Source organism: Lacerta agilis, chromosome 4 (assembly GCF_009819535.1).
Source record: "Lacerta agilis isolate rLacAgi1 chromosome 4, rLacAgi1.pri, whole genome shotgun sequence".
In the NCBI taxonomy this organism is placed as follows: Eukaryota; Metazoa; Chordata; class Lepidosauria; order Squamata; family Lacertidae; genus Lacerta; species Lacerta agilis.
In genome coordinates this window covers 11,499,411-11,516,023 of record NC_046315.1, presented here as the reverse complement: position 1 = coordinate 11,516,023, position 16,613 = coordinate 11,499,411, and the positions used below count along the sequence as shown (strand labels likewise).

General features: G+C 44.3%; 1 protein-coding gene across 25 annotated transcripts in view; it reads left to right on the top strand.

Moving 5' to 3' along the window:
• Positions 1–16,613, top strand: part of DLG2 (discs large MAGUK scaffold protein 2) — an 834,734-nt gene that overhangs the window by 782,179 nt on the left and 35,942 nt on the right. For all 25 annotated transcript variants that reach the window (XM_033146043.1, XM_033146049.1, XM_033146050.1 and 22 more), the window contains 2 exons: positions 2,664–2,840; positions 9,678–9,753. In XM_033146043.1, coding sequence (XP_033001934.1) covers positions 2,664–2,840; positions 9,678–9,753 — 253 coding nt within the window. The remainder of the gene's footprint in view (positions 1–2,663; positions 2,841–9,677; positions 9,754–16,613) is intronic.

Sequence of the window (16,613 nt, the reverse complement as noted above, 5' to 3'; positions counted from 1 at the left end):
TCCCTGGCATCTCCAAGAAGGGCTGTCCAGATGTTCAATTCACAGGTTGCTTCCAGATGACCTGTTAATTTAGGGAAGGGATGTAACTTCATTGCTGTGTTCTGTGGTCCTATGTCCCCCTATTGACTTGGTGGTTCAATGTCTCTTAGTAGGGGGACAGTCCTGAAAAGAGCAACTAAAATGATCAGGGGTCCAGAACACCTTCCTTAGCAAGAAAAGGCTGTTCAGTAATGTCTACACTGACTGGCAGGGGTGATCCCGAGTTTTAGATACGGATCTTTCCAGCCCTACCTCTGAAGATGCTGGGGATCTTCCACATGCAAAACAGATGCTCTACCACTGAGCTGTGGCCCTTCGCCATGTCTTCCAGATTCTCCAGATGGTACAGTCATCCAGTTTCAGATTTCTGGAAGCCCAGTAAGCTACAGACTGCTCTCCCATTTTGGAGCTAGGGGGTTAAGATAAACAGTCCAAAGCAGGCATAGGCAAACTTGGCCCTCCAGATGTTTTGGGACTACAATTCCCATCATCCCTGACCACTGGTCCTGTTAGCTAGGGATCATTGGAGTTGTAGTCCCAAAACATCTGGAGGACCGAGTTTGCCCATGCCTGGTCCAAAGCATATATAAACATGAAGAACTCTTCACTCCTGCTGATTTAACAATTCCTTAAGTATTTTTCTTTAAACCTGTTTTTGTTATCATAGTTTTTGTTATCATGGCATAGTGAATGGGATAGGCTGGGTCACTCAGCTCCTGCCTTTCTCTCTCTCTCTCTCTCTCTCTCTCTCTCTCTCTCTCTCTCTCTCTCGTTTTTAGAAAAAGGCAGAATTCAAAAGCATAGTTTTGCTCTGAAAAGACACCCCAAGAACGGCATTTTCCTTCCTTGCCTAATTTGATCCTAGATGGATGCTCACGCAGCTTTAAAAATTATTTTCTCTTACAAATGCCATAAGCCACAAAGCAGCAATGGCTGCGATAATGACCATTTTGCAAACGCTGGTTTCATTAGCGCTGAGTAGCCCGCTGTGTTTTTTCTCTGCCCTTAATGATGCCACAAGAGCTCTCTGTCACTGGATGACAACGGACGGGGTGATTAATTTTGAATAATTGCTTGCATAAAAATGGATCTGCTGCAAAGACATCCAGGCCTTTCGTTCTGATAAGGAGAGACGAAGGCACCAACCCACACACATGAACACAAACCTTCTGGGAGCCACCTCTCCATGTTGCAAACCTGCAGCTGGGCATGGGCGAGGGGGTGTAGCTCTGCCACCCTTCTGGCAAGCAGAGTTGCTACCAGCAAGCGGGATGGCATAGGGGCAGGGCAGCCTGGTTAAGTCAGGGCTGTGGGGCAGTGCCAACCCAGCACCCCCACCACTGTCTCCATGCAGCCCCGACCTTGTCACTGCCATGCCCTACCCCAGTACTGCTGGATCAGGCCAGCATCCTGTCCAGCACCCTGTTCTCACAGTGGCCAACCAGATGCCCATTATGGGAATCCTGCAAGCAGCTTAAGACGAATGAATTGCTCTAAAGTCGCCTTAGCCATTGGCCATGACCACATCTCGCGGCAGTGAGTTCTGTGCATCGAATAAAAAAATTACTTTCTTTTGCCTGAACCCATTGAGATCCCAGTTGCAGTTCCTCCCTCCCTCGCTCTAATTCTATGGGGAAGTGTGAGAGTGCCACAACTTTATCGATTGCAAGCTCAGGCATTTCGTGTATCCCCATTCCAGCCTCCTGCTGGAGGGCTGGAACTGCTTCAGAGTTGTGCTCAAGGATTCCACCCAATGCCTTAACCTCCATATCTTTTCAGAGAATCATAGAATCATAGAGTTGGAAGAGACCACAAGGGCCATCCAGTCTAACCCCCTGCCAAGCAGGAAACACCATCAAAGCATTCCTGACAGATGGCTGTCAAGCGTCCGCTTAAAGACCTCCAAAGAAGGAGACTCCACCACACTCCTTGGCAGCAAATTCCACTGTCAAACAGCTCTCACTGTCAGGAAGTTCTTCCTAATGTTTAGGTGGAATCTTCTTTCTTGTAGTTTGAATCCATTGCCCTGTGTCCGCTTCTCTGGAGCAGTAGAGAACAACCTTTCTCCCTCCTCTATATGACATCCTTTGATATATTTGAACATGGCTATCATATCACCCCTTAACCTTCTCTTCTCCAGGCTAAACATACCCAGCTCAATAAGCCGTTCCTCATAAGGCATCGTTTCCAGGCCTTTGACCATTTTGGTTGCCCTCCTCTGGACACGTTCCAGCTTGTCAAGAGTTCTAGCATTATGAAAGAGAGGTGGGAAATTCCTCCAATATTATAACTTTAAGAAGAACAATATCAACTCTGTATATACGTGTATGTGTGTATGTTATGAGAGATCTGAAGATGACATCAAGTAATGAAAAGCAGAGCTTCCTTTACATGCAGATGCTGTTTTTTAAAGGTCTTCCTCGTGTATGCGCACAGCTTTCCCAGATGAGGTGGAAATGTAGCTTTTCCCCCTCCGACAGCTTAAGACGAATCTCCCCTGAAAGTTGCCGGCTTTAACATGCAATTAAAAGTAAGGTCACTGAATAAAGGAGGAGGTGGCTGGTTAAGGGCTGTCATGATCAATATAATCAGCTCCTGTTTGTGTCTTTCTCTTCCCCTGCCAGAGCCATGTTTGACTACGACAAAAGCAAGGACAGTGGTCTCCCCAGCCAAGGACTCAGCTTCAAGTATGGGGACATCCTGCACGTTATCAACGCATCTGATGACGAATGGTGGCAGGCGAGACGAGCGATGCTGGAGGGAGACAGTGAAGAGATGGGAGTTATCCCCAGCAAAAGGAGGTAATATACGTTGTGTGTGATTGCTTCCCCCCCATCACACACACACTTGAATTATTTTATTTTTATTTTATTAAATGTATTCCAAACAAGACTGACAAGAGTATTCTAACGATTCAACAAAAGACAAAGGGAAACATTTGAGCACAGTCAGGTGTAAGGTTCCTTTTTCCTTTACTAATTGCATTTCTTGAAATGTACGCCACTGTTTTCCATTGTAAATTACTGTGTGTGCATTGGCTTTCTCTGTGTGTGCATGAGTAGAGAATTAATCGATAAATACCAGATTGACATAGGCTGCAGATGCAGATGCATATCAGGAAGTCCTGGCCTGAATGTCACCGGTTCCACAAACTTACTAGGTGACTTTAGGAAAGCAATTGCCACGCAGCCTTCCAATATAACAGCATAAGAACATGGCCTCCTGATGTTTGATTTTAATTCTTTTCTTTTAACTTTTCTTCTTTAGTGATTTTACTGTGTGGTTTCATATTGTTGTAAACCACTGTTATATATTTCTACGATTGTTGTTGTTGTTTAGTTGTTTAGTCGTGTCCGACTCTTCGTGACCCCATGGACCAGAGCACGCCAGGCACGCCTATCCTTCACTGCCTCTCGCAGTTTGGCTAAACTCATGCCAGTCACTTTGAGAACACTGTCCAACCATCTCATCCTCTGTCGTCCCCTTCTCCTTGTGCCCTCCATCTTTCCCAACATCAGGGTCTTTTCTAGGGAGTCTTCTCTTCTCATGAGGTGGCCAAAGTATTGGAGCCTCAACTTCAGGATCTGTCCTTCTAGTGAGCACTCAGGGCTGATTTCTTTAAGAATGGATAGGTTTGATCTTTTGGCAGTCCATGGGATAAAGCAGGTTATCAAATCCAAACTCCTCCTCCTCTTCTTCTTCTTCTTCTTCGCTGTGGCAGGCCTTTCATGAGTTCTCACTGGAATCTGCAGGTGCAGCTGTGTGTACAGCTGGTAAATGAGGCTTTGGCAGAGCTACACACTCTCCCATTTTGTCCCATGCTGACTAGGGCTGAAGGAAGTTGGAGACCAAAAGCATTTCGAGAGCCACAGATTCTCTGCCCCTGGTGGTAATCTTGATGTGCCCTGTGTTACATTTCAACCAGTGAGATGTCCTTGGAAAAGCTGCTGCCAGTCAAAGCTATCAGTACTAGTCTGTGTCAATTATGTGATGTGGTGACTCTGCATAACACAGCTGGGAAAGGGCTGTAGCTCAGTGGTAGAGCATCTGCTTTGCAAGTCGAAGGTCGCTGGTTCAATCCCTGGTATCTCCAGTTAGGGCTGTGAGAGACTCCGTAATGGGAGAGCTGCTGCCAGTCTGTGTAGACCGTAGTGAGCTAAATGGTCCAATGTCTGTCTCAATATGAAAGCTTTCTTGCTAGTTCCATGAATAGCACTATGACAAAATGGTGGTGGGAGCTTCCTCTAACTTTACTCAAAGGTTTATAAACTTATACACAGAACTAAGTATGCATCCATTCTGAAATCAGGTCAGTTAACTGTGTCTTTCCAAAAAGCAAATCTGAGTTAAAATATAACCAAGGTCATCGTGGGATAAAACAATTCCCACTGTAAGGAAGAGGAAAATAACATTCAGAGATTTTTGCAAAGAATAGGTTGTGTTTTTTCCTTTCTTTCTTAGACATCATTATTGCAAATGAGGGCATTCCTCCTATTTCCAAGAGGGAGAAACAAAAATGAAGAAGGCTATGCATTTGTGCATATCAATTTTATATCGTATCTTTATCTTCTCCCTTTGAGTTTGGAAGCCTGCTAAAAGCACTCACTTCAGATAAAGCTAACAAACCCATTCGTATGTTAAAGAGCTAGGATTAAAATCTTGAGGGATGTTGAAAAAAATAGTATTTTGCTTTGCATTTACTATCTAAAAGGAAAACCCAGCCGAGTGGATAAACATGTCCCACTGACAATCCAGGCAGAATAACAAGATGTAACATGACTTCTGTGTCCAGGGGGTTTTTTGCAGTGGGCAGAACTGCTGGTTCCTTGCCCTTGAAAATTATTTATAAAGGACATTTCCCTCTGTGTACTTCTGGCATTTAAAAAGAGAGGAGGAAAAAAACAAGGCTTTTAAAACTTGGTACATCTAGAAGCGAGTATGTTAGATGCATAACCTTCAAGTCAACACTCGGCATCCTTAGGTAGATGTTAGAGTCCTACCAATCCCAAAAGGACCCATCTGGACCACCATGGTGGGAAGCTGAGTCTAGGAGATGCCCATTGTTTTAAATTTCTCACATTGCCCTTTGATGGCAAAGTCACTTAAATAACACACATGGAGAGAAGAAATTCTGATAATACTTTATTGAGTGAATTGAACATGAAATGCTTATAACTCGAGGGAAAATAAACAGAGATGTTTATGTCTTTCTTTGTAGTTTAGGCCTAGTCCATAGCAGGGATACATGTGACCAAAAATACAGGAGAAAACTCCCTCAGAATGCCACAGCCAATTGTTGTTCAGTCGTTCAGTCGTGTCTGACTCTTCGTGACCCCATGGACCAGAGCACGCCAGGCATGCCTATCCTTCACTGCCTCTCGCAGTTTGGCCAAACTCATGCCAGTCGCTTCGAGAACACTGTCCAACTATCTCATCCTCTGTCGTCCCCTTCTCCTTCTGCCCTCCATCTTTCCCAACATCAGGGTCTTTTCCAGGGAGTCTTCTCTTCTCATGAGGTGGCCAAAGTACTGGAGCCTCAACTTCAGGATCTGTCCTTCTAGTGAGCACTCAGGGCTGATTTCTTTAAAAATGGATAGGTTTGATCTTCTTGCAGTCCATGGGACTCTCAAGAGTCTCCTCCAGCACCATAATTCAAAAGCATCAATTCTTTGGCGATCAGCCTTCTTTATGGTCCAGCTCTCACTTCCGTACATTACTACTGGGACCACAGCCAATTAGAGTGTGTATTACCTCGCAAAAGCTGGTTGCTAAGCATCACCTCCGCTACCACTACTGCTAGTAGTAGTGATATTAAAAGAATTTACACCATCTTTCATTTCAAGAAGAAATACCATGCAAATAAAAGCCAACAGCAAAATAACAGGGGGGGGATCCAATCTTTTTTTTCCCCTTTTTCTTTTTTTGTAACATCTTTATTGAAAGTTCAAAAAGTATGTGACCAAACACGATGAGACACAAACAAAAAAGAGAAAGAGTGAAAGAGAAACAGAACCCGTGCAGAAGGGAAAACAAAGGGGGGGGAACCAAAACTGTATATTTTACAAGGTTGTTATTCTACTTCACCAGATGTTAATCTATTACAGTATTTGTAAGAATGGATTCCAAATATCATTGAATTTGTCCATGGCTAGTCTGCGTTTATATGCAAGTTGTTCATATGTTGTGAGTTTGTAGAAGTCTTCAATCCAATCTTTAAAATACAGCTATCCAGAATTAAAATACTGAGTAAAGCAACTATATTAAAACATCTATAATTAAAATATATAATAAACAAGCCCATTAAAACACCAATAACATTTAAAACAACCAACAAAGCAGAAGATTTGAGTGAGGAGTCAAGGAATTATTATCTAAACAGATGTGTCTTCAAGAACCGGCGGAATGCCAGTCTTGATGGGGCTTCCTGTATTTCAGCAGGTGCCACCAGAACAAAAGGCCCACCTCCATGCTACCACACGTCAATAATCATCAGTTCATGGCAAAATGAGCTGTAGCAATATAATATATTGCTTATAGTTGTTTTGTTTATTTTTAAGAGAAGCCTAGTGACGTGCGTGGGGCTGTGGTCTAAACCACAGAGCCTAGGGCTTGCTGATCAGAAGGTCAGCGGTTCGAATCCCTGCCACGGGGTGAGCTCCCATTGTTCGGTCCCAGCTCCTGCCAACCTAGCAGTTCAAAAGCACGTCAAGTGCAAGTAGATAAATAGGTACCACTCTGGCGGGAAGGTAAACGGCATTTCCGTGCACTGCTCTGGTTCACCAGAAGCCGCTTAGTCATGCTGGCCACATGACCCGGAAGCTATCTGCAGAGAAACGCCGGCTCCCTCGGCCTATAGAGCGAGACGAGTACCGCAACCCCAGAGTCATCTGCGACGGGACCTAACGGTCAGGGGAACCTTTACCTTTACCTTTTAATGCCTCTAAAGACACTGCTTTGAAAAAAAAATGTATCCTGAAAGGATATAAATAATTGTATTAAATACATACTTTTTAAAGTAAAAATATATTCCTATGTAATGTAATGGAGCAACATCATTTTATCACATTGCATACATTCAGAATTAAAAGGTACAGGGACAAAACCTGAGGGTAAGGGGAGAAAACCACCACCCTTGCAGAAGACCCAGCTTGCCTCCAAACCCTTGGATTCAGACCCACACCCACACCTCACATGCAGTGTAACGAAGTGATGTTACTTCATTGTATTGTATATGGTGAAATGTAAGAGATGTAAGGAAGGTGGAAAATCTGGGAGAGGGAGGAGGAAGCCACAGGCACGTGCATACACACACCACAAACCTATGTTTTTTCCCTTGCAATTCATAAAACGATCCAGAGGATAGCTCAGTCAGTAGAGCACGAGACTCTTAATCTCAGGGTTGCACATTGGGCAAAAGATTTCTGCATTGAAGGTAATGGACCGGATGACTCTCGTGGTTCCTTCCAACCCTATAATTATATGATTATCTCTGTGCAATGTAATAGAGCAACCTCACTCCATTGCAAGATGTGTCCAGGCAAAAAATTCAAGTAATGATAATAATAATAATTATTATCATTACTTGAATTTTTTGCCTGGACAAAAAATAATACCCCGCCCATCTGGCTAGGTTTCCCCACTCTGGGCATCCACCAGCACATATAAAAACATAAAATGTCAAACATTTAAAAAGTTCCTGATACAGGGCTGCCTTCAGGTGTCTTCTAAAAGTTGAGTAGTTCTTTATCTCCTTGACATCTGAAGGGAGGGCGTTCCACAGGGAGTGCGCCACCACCGAGAAGGCCCTTTGCCTGCAATTTCACTTCTCTCAGTAAGGGAACCGCCAAAAGACCCTGGGAGGTAGACCTCACTGTCTGGGTTGAATGATGGGGATGGAGACACTCCTTCAGGTATACTGGGCCGAGGCCGTTTAGGGCTTTAAAGGTCAGCACCAACACATTGAATTGTGTTTGGGAACGTATAGGGAGCCAGTGAATATTCTTTAGGACCAGTGTTATATGGTCCTGGCAGCCACTCCCAGTGTGCTCAGAGGAAGTGTGCACAGAAGAGGTTGATCAATGGTTAGCTTGAGAGAGCTAACCCTTCTCTATTGCCAGGTCATAAGAGCTGCTGCAACAGATAACTTTGGACAGGAAACAAATAACATTTCCAATGCAAAAAGTTGGCACCCTTTCCTTGAACCTGGCAGGGTTACCTTAACCTGAAAGCTTATTCCAAAGCAGTTATCAAACACACACTTTTAGATTGTAGGCATGGAATACGTTTCAAAATAAAATGAAGCAGCTTGAGAGGTTAGCAGAGAGAGAGGAATAGCATTAGCCTGTAATAATAATTAAAAAGCTGTGTTTAGCTGTGAGCGACTTCTTTTTCTCAGTAGGCACTGGGGTTTTTTCCATTTAGGAGATTACACAGCCTCAAGTCTTCATTCCCTCTCAGTACCCCCCTTGCCTTCTAATACAGAGTTTCATCTTCAAATTTAAAATTAACAGTTTTTCTTGTGGCTCGAAGATCACACATCAATTATGAAAGTCGCATTCCATCTATTTCCATGTGTAAACACTGCTTTTTTTACGAGGGGGGGGAATCATTTATTCCAAAGTTCAGCTGTATCTATAGTAACCTGAGCTTAGTGCATTGCAGCTGGCAGTGGGTTTTTTTGTCAAAAAAAACAACAACACCCTAGTAACATCGAAATAGAAGCATTTGATTTATTGCTTGTTGGAGGGGATGTTCTCCTGATCGTTTTCTTCTACAAAAATTAACTCATCGTGGTTTTAAACTTGCTCCCATGGACAAAAATAAATAAATAGCCAATATGCAAACCAAAACTCAACTCTCATTTGAAATTTGCACATCTCTGAATGTGCAAAAATATCAAGGGAAATGGTTTGCAGAAAATTTTTCTATTAGACAAAAATATGCATGTTAGCGGTTCGAGTCCCTGCCACAGGGTGAGCTCCCGTTGCTCGGTCCCAGCTCCTGCCAACCTAGCAGTTCGAAAGCACGTCAAAGTGCAAGTAGATAAATAGGGACTACTCCAGCAGGAAGGTAAACGGTGTTTCCGTGTGCTGCTCTGGTTTGCCAGAAGCAGCTTAGTCATGCTGGCCACATGACCCAGAAGCTGTCTGCGGACAAACGCCGGCTTCCTCAGCCTATAGAGTGAGATGAGCACCGCAACCCCAGAGTCGGACACGACTAGACCTGATGGTCAGGGGTCCCTTTACCTTTACCTTTATGCATGTTAGGAATAATATGTACTAAAAAGCTAACCGGTTTTGTAAGGATTCCCTTTTTTTAAAAAAAAAAAATCACAACATAATGGGGAAGATGTGGCTAGCTGAACTTAAGACTTAAACTAAGAAAATGAGACAAACCAAAATGAACAGGATTGTCCATCTCTACTCATCATTGGTTGTGCATCCTCTACATTGGATAGAGGTGACTTAGGAATTTGCCGTGTAGGTATGGCAATATTTTTCCTTTTATATATGCGAATATTAAAGTGCCTTGAAGGTTCAAGATTTAAGTTCTCAGGTTGGTGCAAGAATGGCATGGTGTGATTTAAACAGGTGTTTTGTTTTTTCTTACCTATCTCTTCCTTCTCCCTCTCTTTCCAGGGTCGAAAGAAAAGAGAGAGCACGTTTAAAGACAGTGAAGTTTAACTCAAAACCTGGCGTGATCGATGCAAAAGGGGTATGTGAAAGTGAAACTAACCCTGCAGAGATTTAAGTCTTACAGCTTTGCACACTTAGTAGAACATTTGAACAGCACGAACGTTAAGCAAGGGTGGGTCACACGATGGATAAAATGAGAGAGCGAAAGGAAATGTTTAGACTATGATGTTATTTTACAGTGAAAGAAAAGTTTTTTTAAAAAAAAAAGGAAAGGAAAGGAAATAAGAAAGTAGTATCACAACACAGAAAAGATGAAGAATTAACTATTTCTGTTTTATGATCACACTAGGCCAATAACACTTTGGTTGTTGTTCAGTTTAGCACCAACAACACACTAGCTGCCTTGCACTGTTTTTTCTTAAACCAAGGAAGGATGGGGAAGTTGTGATTCTGCAGATGCGGTTGGACTCCAGCTCCCATCAACCCCCTGCCAGTATGGCTTGTGGCAAGGGATGATGGGAGTTGCAGGTCAGAAACATCTGTGGGGCCACAGGTTCCCCGTCCCTCATTTAAAACATGCCTGTTTTGTGTTTCCCAGAATTACTCAGCGCAGCTTTCCCACAGAGAAAAATATACAAAATTTTTGTCGTTCAGTCGTGTCCGACTCTTCGTGACCCCATGCACCAGAGCACGCCAGGCACGCCTATCTTTCACTGCCTCCCGCAGTTTGGCCAAACTCATGCTAGTCGCAAAATAGACACAGACATAAAAGAAAGCAACAATCAAAGTGCATCCGTTAGAAAGCCAGCATTATTAACTAACCAGAGGTCCTTGTAAAAGCTTTTTCCTAAACAGATGAGCTTTAAGTTCTAACTCAATGTCAAGCAGAGTTCTGTGATTCTCAATTTTTGTTGTTGCCGTCGTTTCAGCCTTAGGAAGGCTGCGTCTGAACAGAAAATAGGTGATTGTGGAAAGCAAGTTCAGCACCTTGGTCAGCTGCCACGGCCCCTGTTGTTTAGAAAGGAACTTGTTGTTGTTGTTCAGTCGTTCAGTCGTGTCCGACTCTTCGTGACCCCATGGACCAGAGCACACCAGGCACCTCTATCCTTCACTGCCTCTCGTAGTTTGGCCAAACTCATGTTAGTAGCTTCGAGAACACTGTCCAACCATCTCATCCTCTGTCGTCCCCTTCTCCTTGTGCCCTCCATCTTTCCCAACATCAGGGTCTTTTCTAGGGAGTCTTCTCTTCTCATGAGGTGGCCAAAGTACTGGAGCCTCATGGATCACTGCCTTGTCGTGGCGAAGGGGCTTGAATTACTCAGGGAAGCTATGGACAGGTCAAGATGGACAGGTCATAGTGGAGAGTTTGGACCAAATGTGATCCACCTGGAGTAGGAACTGGCAAGCCACTCCAGTATCCCTGCCAAGAAAACTCCATGGACAAAGACAACAGAAAGGAACTACTGTACTCCAAATCCCCAGTAATTTTCTTCTCTCTCTCTCTCTCTCTCCATCTCCTGGCATCCCAAGTAATGTCAGTGTCTGCATCAAGCCACCATTTTCATTTCCCACAATGCCCCTTGCCTAACATTGCTCTTTGTAATTGTGGGAGATTTAAATGGTGGATAGAGCCAGGTGAGCCTCTTGAGGCCCACTTACAAAGGAGGACACCTCTCAGAGGACACTTTGCCTGGGCTTCCTCAAATCCAGAGCTGGCTCTAGAGGAGAGGCTGCTTAAACTTCAGTTAGTTTCAGCTTTATAAATCTTCACCTCGCCCCAACCAGCAGCACTTTCACACTTGGGGTGGTGGGGTGGGGATACAGGAATGTAGACCCTGTTCTTACTCTACCCTCACAGGTTAAAAAAAAAAGCAATTTGCAGAGGGTGATTCTGAGTCGGAAGCGACTGAAGAGGAAAGGTTCTAAGTCATAGAGGCTGGTCCATTAGGATGAATGGGACACTTCATATTTGCAGCCAGTCCTGGAAAGGGAACTTTAATCTCACTGTTGCCTTTGTAAAATTCAACGGGGGACAAAATTAGAATTGGTTACCTGTGCCTGTCATTGGGTGTGGCTTCACCAATCCTGCCCTGAGCACCAGCCGCCACTGCCTTTAAGGACCCCCTCTCTGCACACTTTCCTTCTGCCTCGACTTGCAACCTATTTAGGCTGCTCTGGGTTAAATAAATGCAGCTGAAAGAATCACATGTTTCTCAATAATGTGCCGTTCCAGCCTTACTTAAGCACCTGAAAATGGAATGTAAAAAGACAGAAGCAAACCTCTTGGGAGAGGTCATTCCACAGAACTAGGATAAACATCAAGAAAGCACTCGTCCCTAGATATGACAAGCTCATTCCCCAAATGGAAGCATTGCGAAGTGGGGCTCTCCGTCTTCTTAAATTGCAAATGTGTTTGGGCAGAGGCTCTCTCCAAAGGCATTACAGTGCTTGTCCGTGAATGGCTTTAAAAGTACAAAGTGGCATCTTGAATTGGATATGGAATCTCACAAGCAGCCAGTGCAGTCAGTGCAAATTTGGTTTTGTATATGATTTTCCCCCTGCTGGCTCCTACCGACAGGCTGCGGCTTTCTGCACCAGCTACAGCTTCTGAACCTTCAAGGGCAGCTCCACGTAAACTACATTACAGAAGTCAGTCCATGGCTATGGTTTGAGAGGTCTTGGCAAGAAGAATACATAATTCAAGATTCAAGACTACTCGGTAAATTCTTAGAGGGCTTCTGGTCTGTTGGAGTGTAGCTTATGTGTGCTCTAGCACAAGGGACATTCAAACATTGCATACATTGCTTCAAGGTAGTGAGCTCATATGGACAAACTGACCTCTATGTGATGCTCAGTTGCACATGCCTACATTTGCATGGAGGGCATAAGCCATAGCCATGCTCAACCACAGCAATTTGATTTCTGCAAATGTATCGGCACTTTTCAGAGTCACTGTAGCCAATGTCACATATTACATCCTCTGTGTGATTGTCCCCTGGGACACTTGGAGTGCATTGTGTGGAGTTGGCTGTGAACATGCGGTGCATCATCACAGTTGCAGCCTTCTTTTTATCAGTGCCTGCTGGCTGCTTATCTGCTCATTGGGGACTGTGGTCTTAATTCAGCATGCTGTTAAACCAGGTCCTTATCACCTCCCCCCTGGAGGGCGAAATTTGTCAGGAGGGCATCATAGTGACATCAGTTGATGCTGCACTTTGAAGCCTTCAACTGTTGGGACTTTGAAGCACAGTGCAGGGCTGTTTGAAAACCCTTTTGCAAAGAGACCCACACTGCTCTTTAAACCTCTGGTTCATGCTGCTCTTTGAACTTCTTATTTGAAGCCAGTGGCTTCAGGTGGTAGACAGGTGGATGTGGTTTGGGAGGACAAACAGTCATGTAGACAACTTGGACCCACTAACAAGCCAACATTGGTCCACAAGTTGGAAGATCCTGCATTACACAATCAGAATCCAAACCTGCCCTCCCCTTCCAGTAAAAGTTTGTGTCAGCCAGGGATTGGATATAGCAGTATCTTGCAGTGGTATTTTAAAGTTTACAAAATGATTATTCAAACATAATGCAAGACTGAAATAAATAAAAAAGGAAATAAAAACGGGGGGGGGTTGTTATACCGTTACTGTTGTGGCTGACATTGTACGAAGTGGCCTCGTGCATCTAAATGTTATGCATCACCAAATCATGTAATATTGGGCACTCATAGCAAATTATTTCTGAAAAGGTTTATGCCCTTTGCATGATAAAATCCACTTCTCCCTATAGATTCTAACCTGGTCAAAGGTTAGCACTGACCTAGAAAACACTGACCTAGAAAACCAGATTTTCATTTCTGCAGAGAAGAAGGATGGACATTTGTGTCACCTGCTAATATCTTAGGAAATAGTGTTTTCATGGACTTTGGTGCCTAACAACACTGTTCGTTTACCTATAGTGCTATTGAAAGGAAGCTGCGTAGTGGGTGTAACATTTATTTGTATTTGTCTTGGGCCATTGCTCCACAGTGAAGCAATGAAGGTTAATGTTACCTGCAAGGAGAGTGTGCAGTAGGGCATATTGACTAAAGAGGGTATGTGGCCCCAACAGAGTTTCAAGGACCAGATCGAGAGGCCTGGAGGGTCTGTCCAGGAGAGGGCCTTCTCTCTCTTTTTCTCCCTCCCTCCCTCTCTTTCCATCTCTCCATCTCTCTGTGTGTCCATGATGACTCTCCTGTGTTTGTTCTTTCATGAAGTAGGTATATACTAGTAGTGCAGGGATGGGGAGACTGCAGCCCTTCGAATGTTGCTGGACTACAGCTGCCTTTTTAGCCCCAAACAGTGTGACCAGTGGTCAGGGGTGATGGGAAATGGAGTCCTGCAACATCAGGAGGCCACAGGTCAGCCACCCTGGCATGTGTGGCTAAGTGTTCCTTAGATGGCTGGTTGGCTCCCACTTTTGGAGGAGTTGACCTGACATAGTGATGCCCATTCATATGGCAACCTCCATCTTGGTCCCTTGCATCAGTGTCTGGAGAGTGGGGCTGGTCCGTCGGAATGTAAAAGTTGGGCATCCCTGCTTTAACCTATATAACAGAACCCAGTAAGGGGCTAAATAGCACAGAGGACATTAAACATCAAAATTCCATACTCTACGTGATCATTCTGATCCCGCGGGCCTTTTTCTGGGCTTTAACAGGTACCTAATCTTTAGCCAAATGACATCTTAAATTCCCGTTTCTGGTATATAGTCAAAGCCAGAGGGAATAAATCGTTCAGATTGCTAATGATGCTTCACACAAACCAGAGTCTGGTGAGAATTTAATTACCCTTTAATTTCCTGCATCCTTCTCCTTACACCTCACTAGTGGAGGAATAGCAATCTTATCGCTGCTAATTTCATCACTGGTTGTGACATTTTGGAAACGGCATCACAGGGGAACCGAGCCGCCCTTACCCTTTGCAAATCCCACATTGCCTCTTCATCGGCGATTCAACCTGTTTGCATACTGCAGAAGAGCATCTGCAGGCTACATGCATATCGTAACGTGTTAAAATCGTTGAATTATAAAATTGCAGAGTTGGATGCAACCCCAAGGGACATTTAGACTGTAGGGCTTTTGGTTTTAACTGGAAAAGCCTCAAAACCAGTTTAGCACTTGGAGTGGTGTCCAGCTACGCTTCCTTCTGCGTTCTCCTGCTTCTCCAGTGCTTTAGCAGAGTTATTTCAAACTTCTTACTTCTTACTTCTTCTTGCACTACGGTGTGTGTACCTTTTGTGCCAGCAATTAAACTCCCACAACGTCTGGGTTGTTTCAAAGCAAAGTACGCTTTATTACAAGCATATAAATTATAGCCACTTTCCCGGAGAATGGGAGGACATCATCACTCCGGTCTCTCCGGTTCAGAACCGAAAGTAAGACTGACCAGAAAATAAACGGTGCGTCACATAAATCACAAAGACATCGCATACAGCAGATAACCCGGATGTTGTGACACATCCTCCCTGTGGGAGGAGCGAACTGTTGAGCTTCTTTAACTCTGAAAGCTCCAAACATCACATAGACCAACCTGCAGCAGTGCAGGAAACACAGCTAAAGAATCCCTGACAGATGACTTTAAAACCTCTGTTGAAGGAGATCCCGCAACCTTCTGAGGGAGCCTGTTCCACTTTCAAACAGCTCTTATGGTCAGAAAGTTCTTCATAATGTTTAGCTGGAATTTGAATCCATTGGTTTGGGTCCTACTCTCTGGTGCAGCAGAAAACAAGCTTCCTCCATATGACAGCCCTTCAGATATTTGAAGATGGCTTTCTTATCACTTCTCAGTCTTCTCCAAGGCTAAACCTACCCAACTCCCTCGAACGTTCCTCATAAGGCTTAGCTGCCAGAGACTGAGACCATGACATGCAAGGGCAGTGACATGCAAGGAGGAAGGAGAGGGACTTGTTGCTTTGGACCAGGATACGATCTGAAGATGCATGAGGCCACAAACTTGCTGGGTCTGGGGAAGGAGTTCAGAAGAGTTTGGAGAGGCCTGGAGGAGTGCATTTGACACCCCAGAGCAGTTATTCTCCCCTTCTTGGCAGGGTTCCTTGCCTTTTTCTCAGAGGAGTTCCTAATGAGGCAGGATTCTGAAAGCCAGTGTGGTGTAGTGGTTAAGAGTGGTAGACTTGTAATCTGGGGAACCGGGTTCGTGTCCCCGCTCCTCCACCTGCAGCTGCTGCGTGACCTTGGGCTAGTCACACTTCTCTGAAGTCTTTCAGCCTCACTCACCTCACAGAGTGTTTGTTGTGGGGGAGGAAGGGAAAGGAGAATGTTAGCCGCTTTGAGACTCCTTCGGGTAGTGAAAAGCGGGATATCAAATCCAAACTCTTCTACTCTTCTTCTTCCCCCAACAGCTGAATGGAAAGAGCATGCTCTCTAGGCATAAAATGGGGGAGGGGGACTGAGCAGGTGTGGAAGAATAGAGGATTCTGGGAAATGGCACAGCTGGCTGTAATCCTGAACAAGAGTCTTACACACCGCAACAACTTTGTTACAGGTCCCACTTGTTGCGCCCTGCGAATGAAATGCAAAAAGAGAGAGGGAGGGAGGGATCTGTCTTCAGAAAATGTCATTGTTCATTCCTTTTGTCAGATACCTTATCCTCTTCACCACTTTTTTTAAAAAAAGATGTTCTCTTTCTTATGCACACTCTTCCCATCCTTCCCAATTTTAGTATGTTCAAAACGTTCAAGAAATGTTTAAATGCTGGATGCTGTGAAAAAAAAGATTACCCTGCTCCCGGGTGACTTGAAAGCACAGATAATAATATCAATCCAATTAGATATTCTGGCCCCTAGATGGTTTTTTGTTTTTTTTTAAGGAAGGAGCAAGAAAGCCGAGAGCCAGTGGTATAAATAGCAGGTGTAATTTCATCAAGCAGGAAAGGAAACCTGAAATTATCA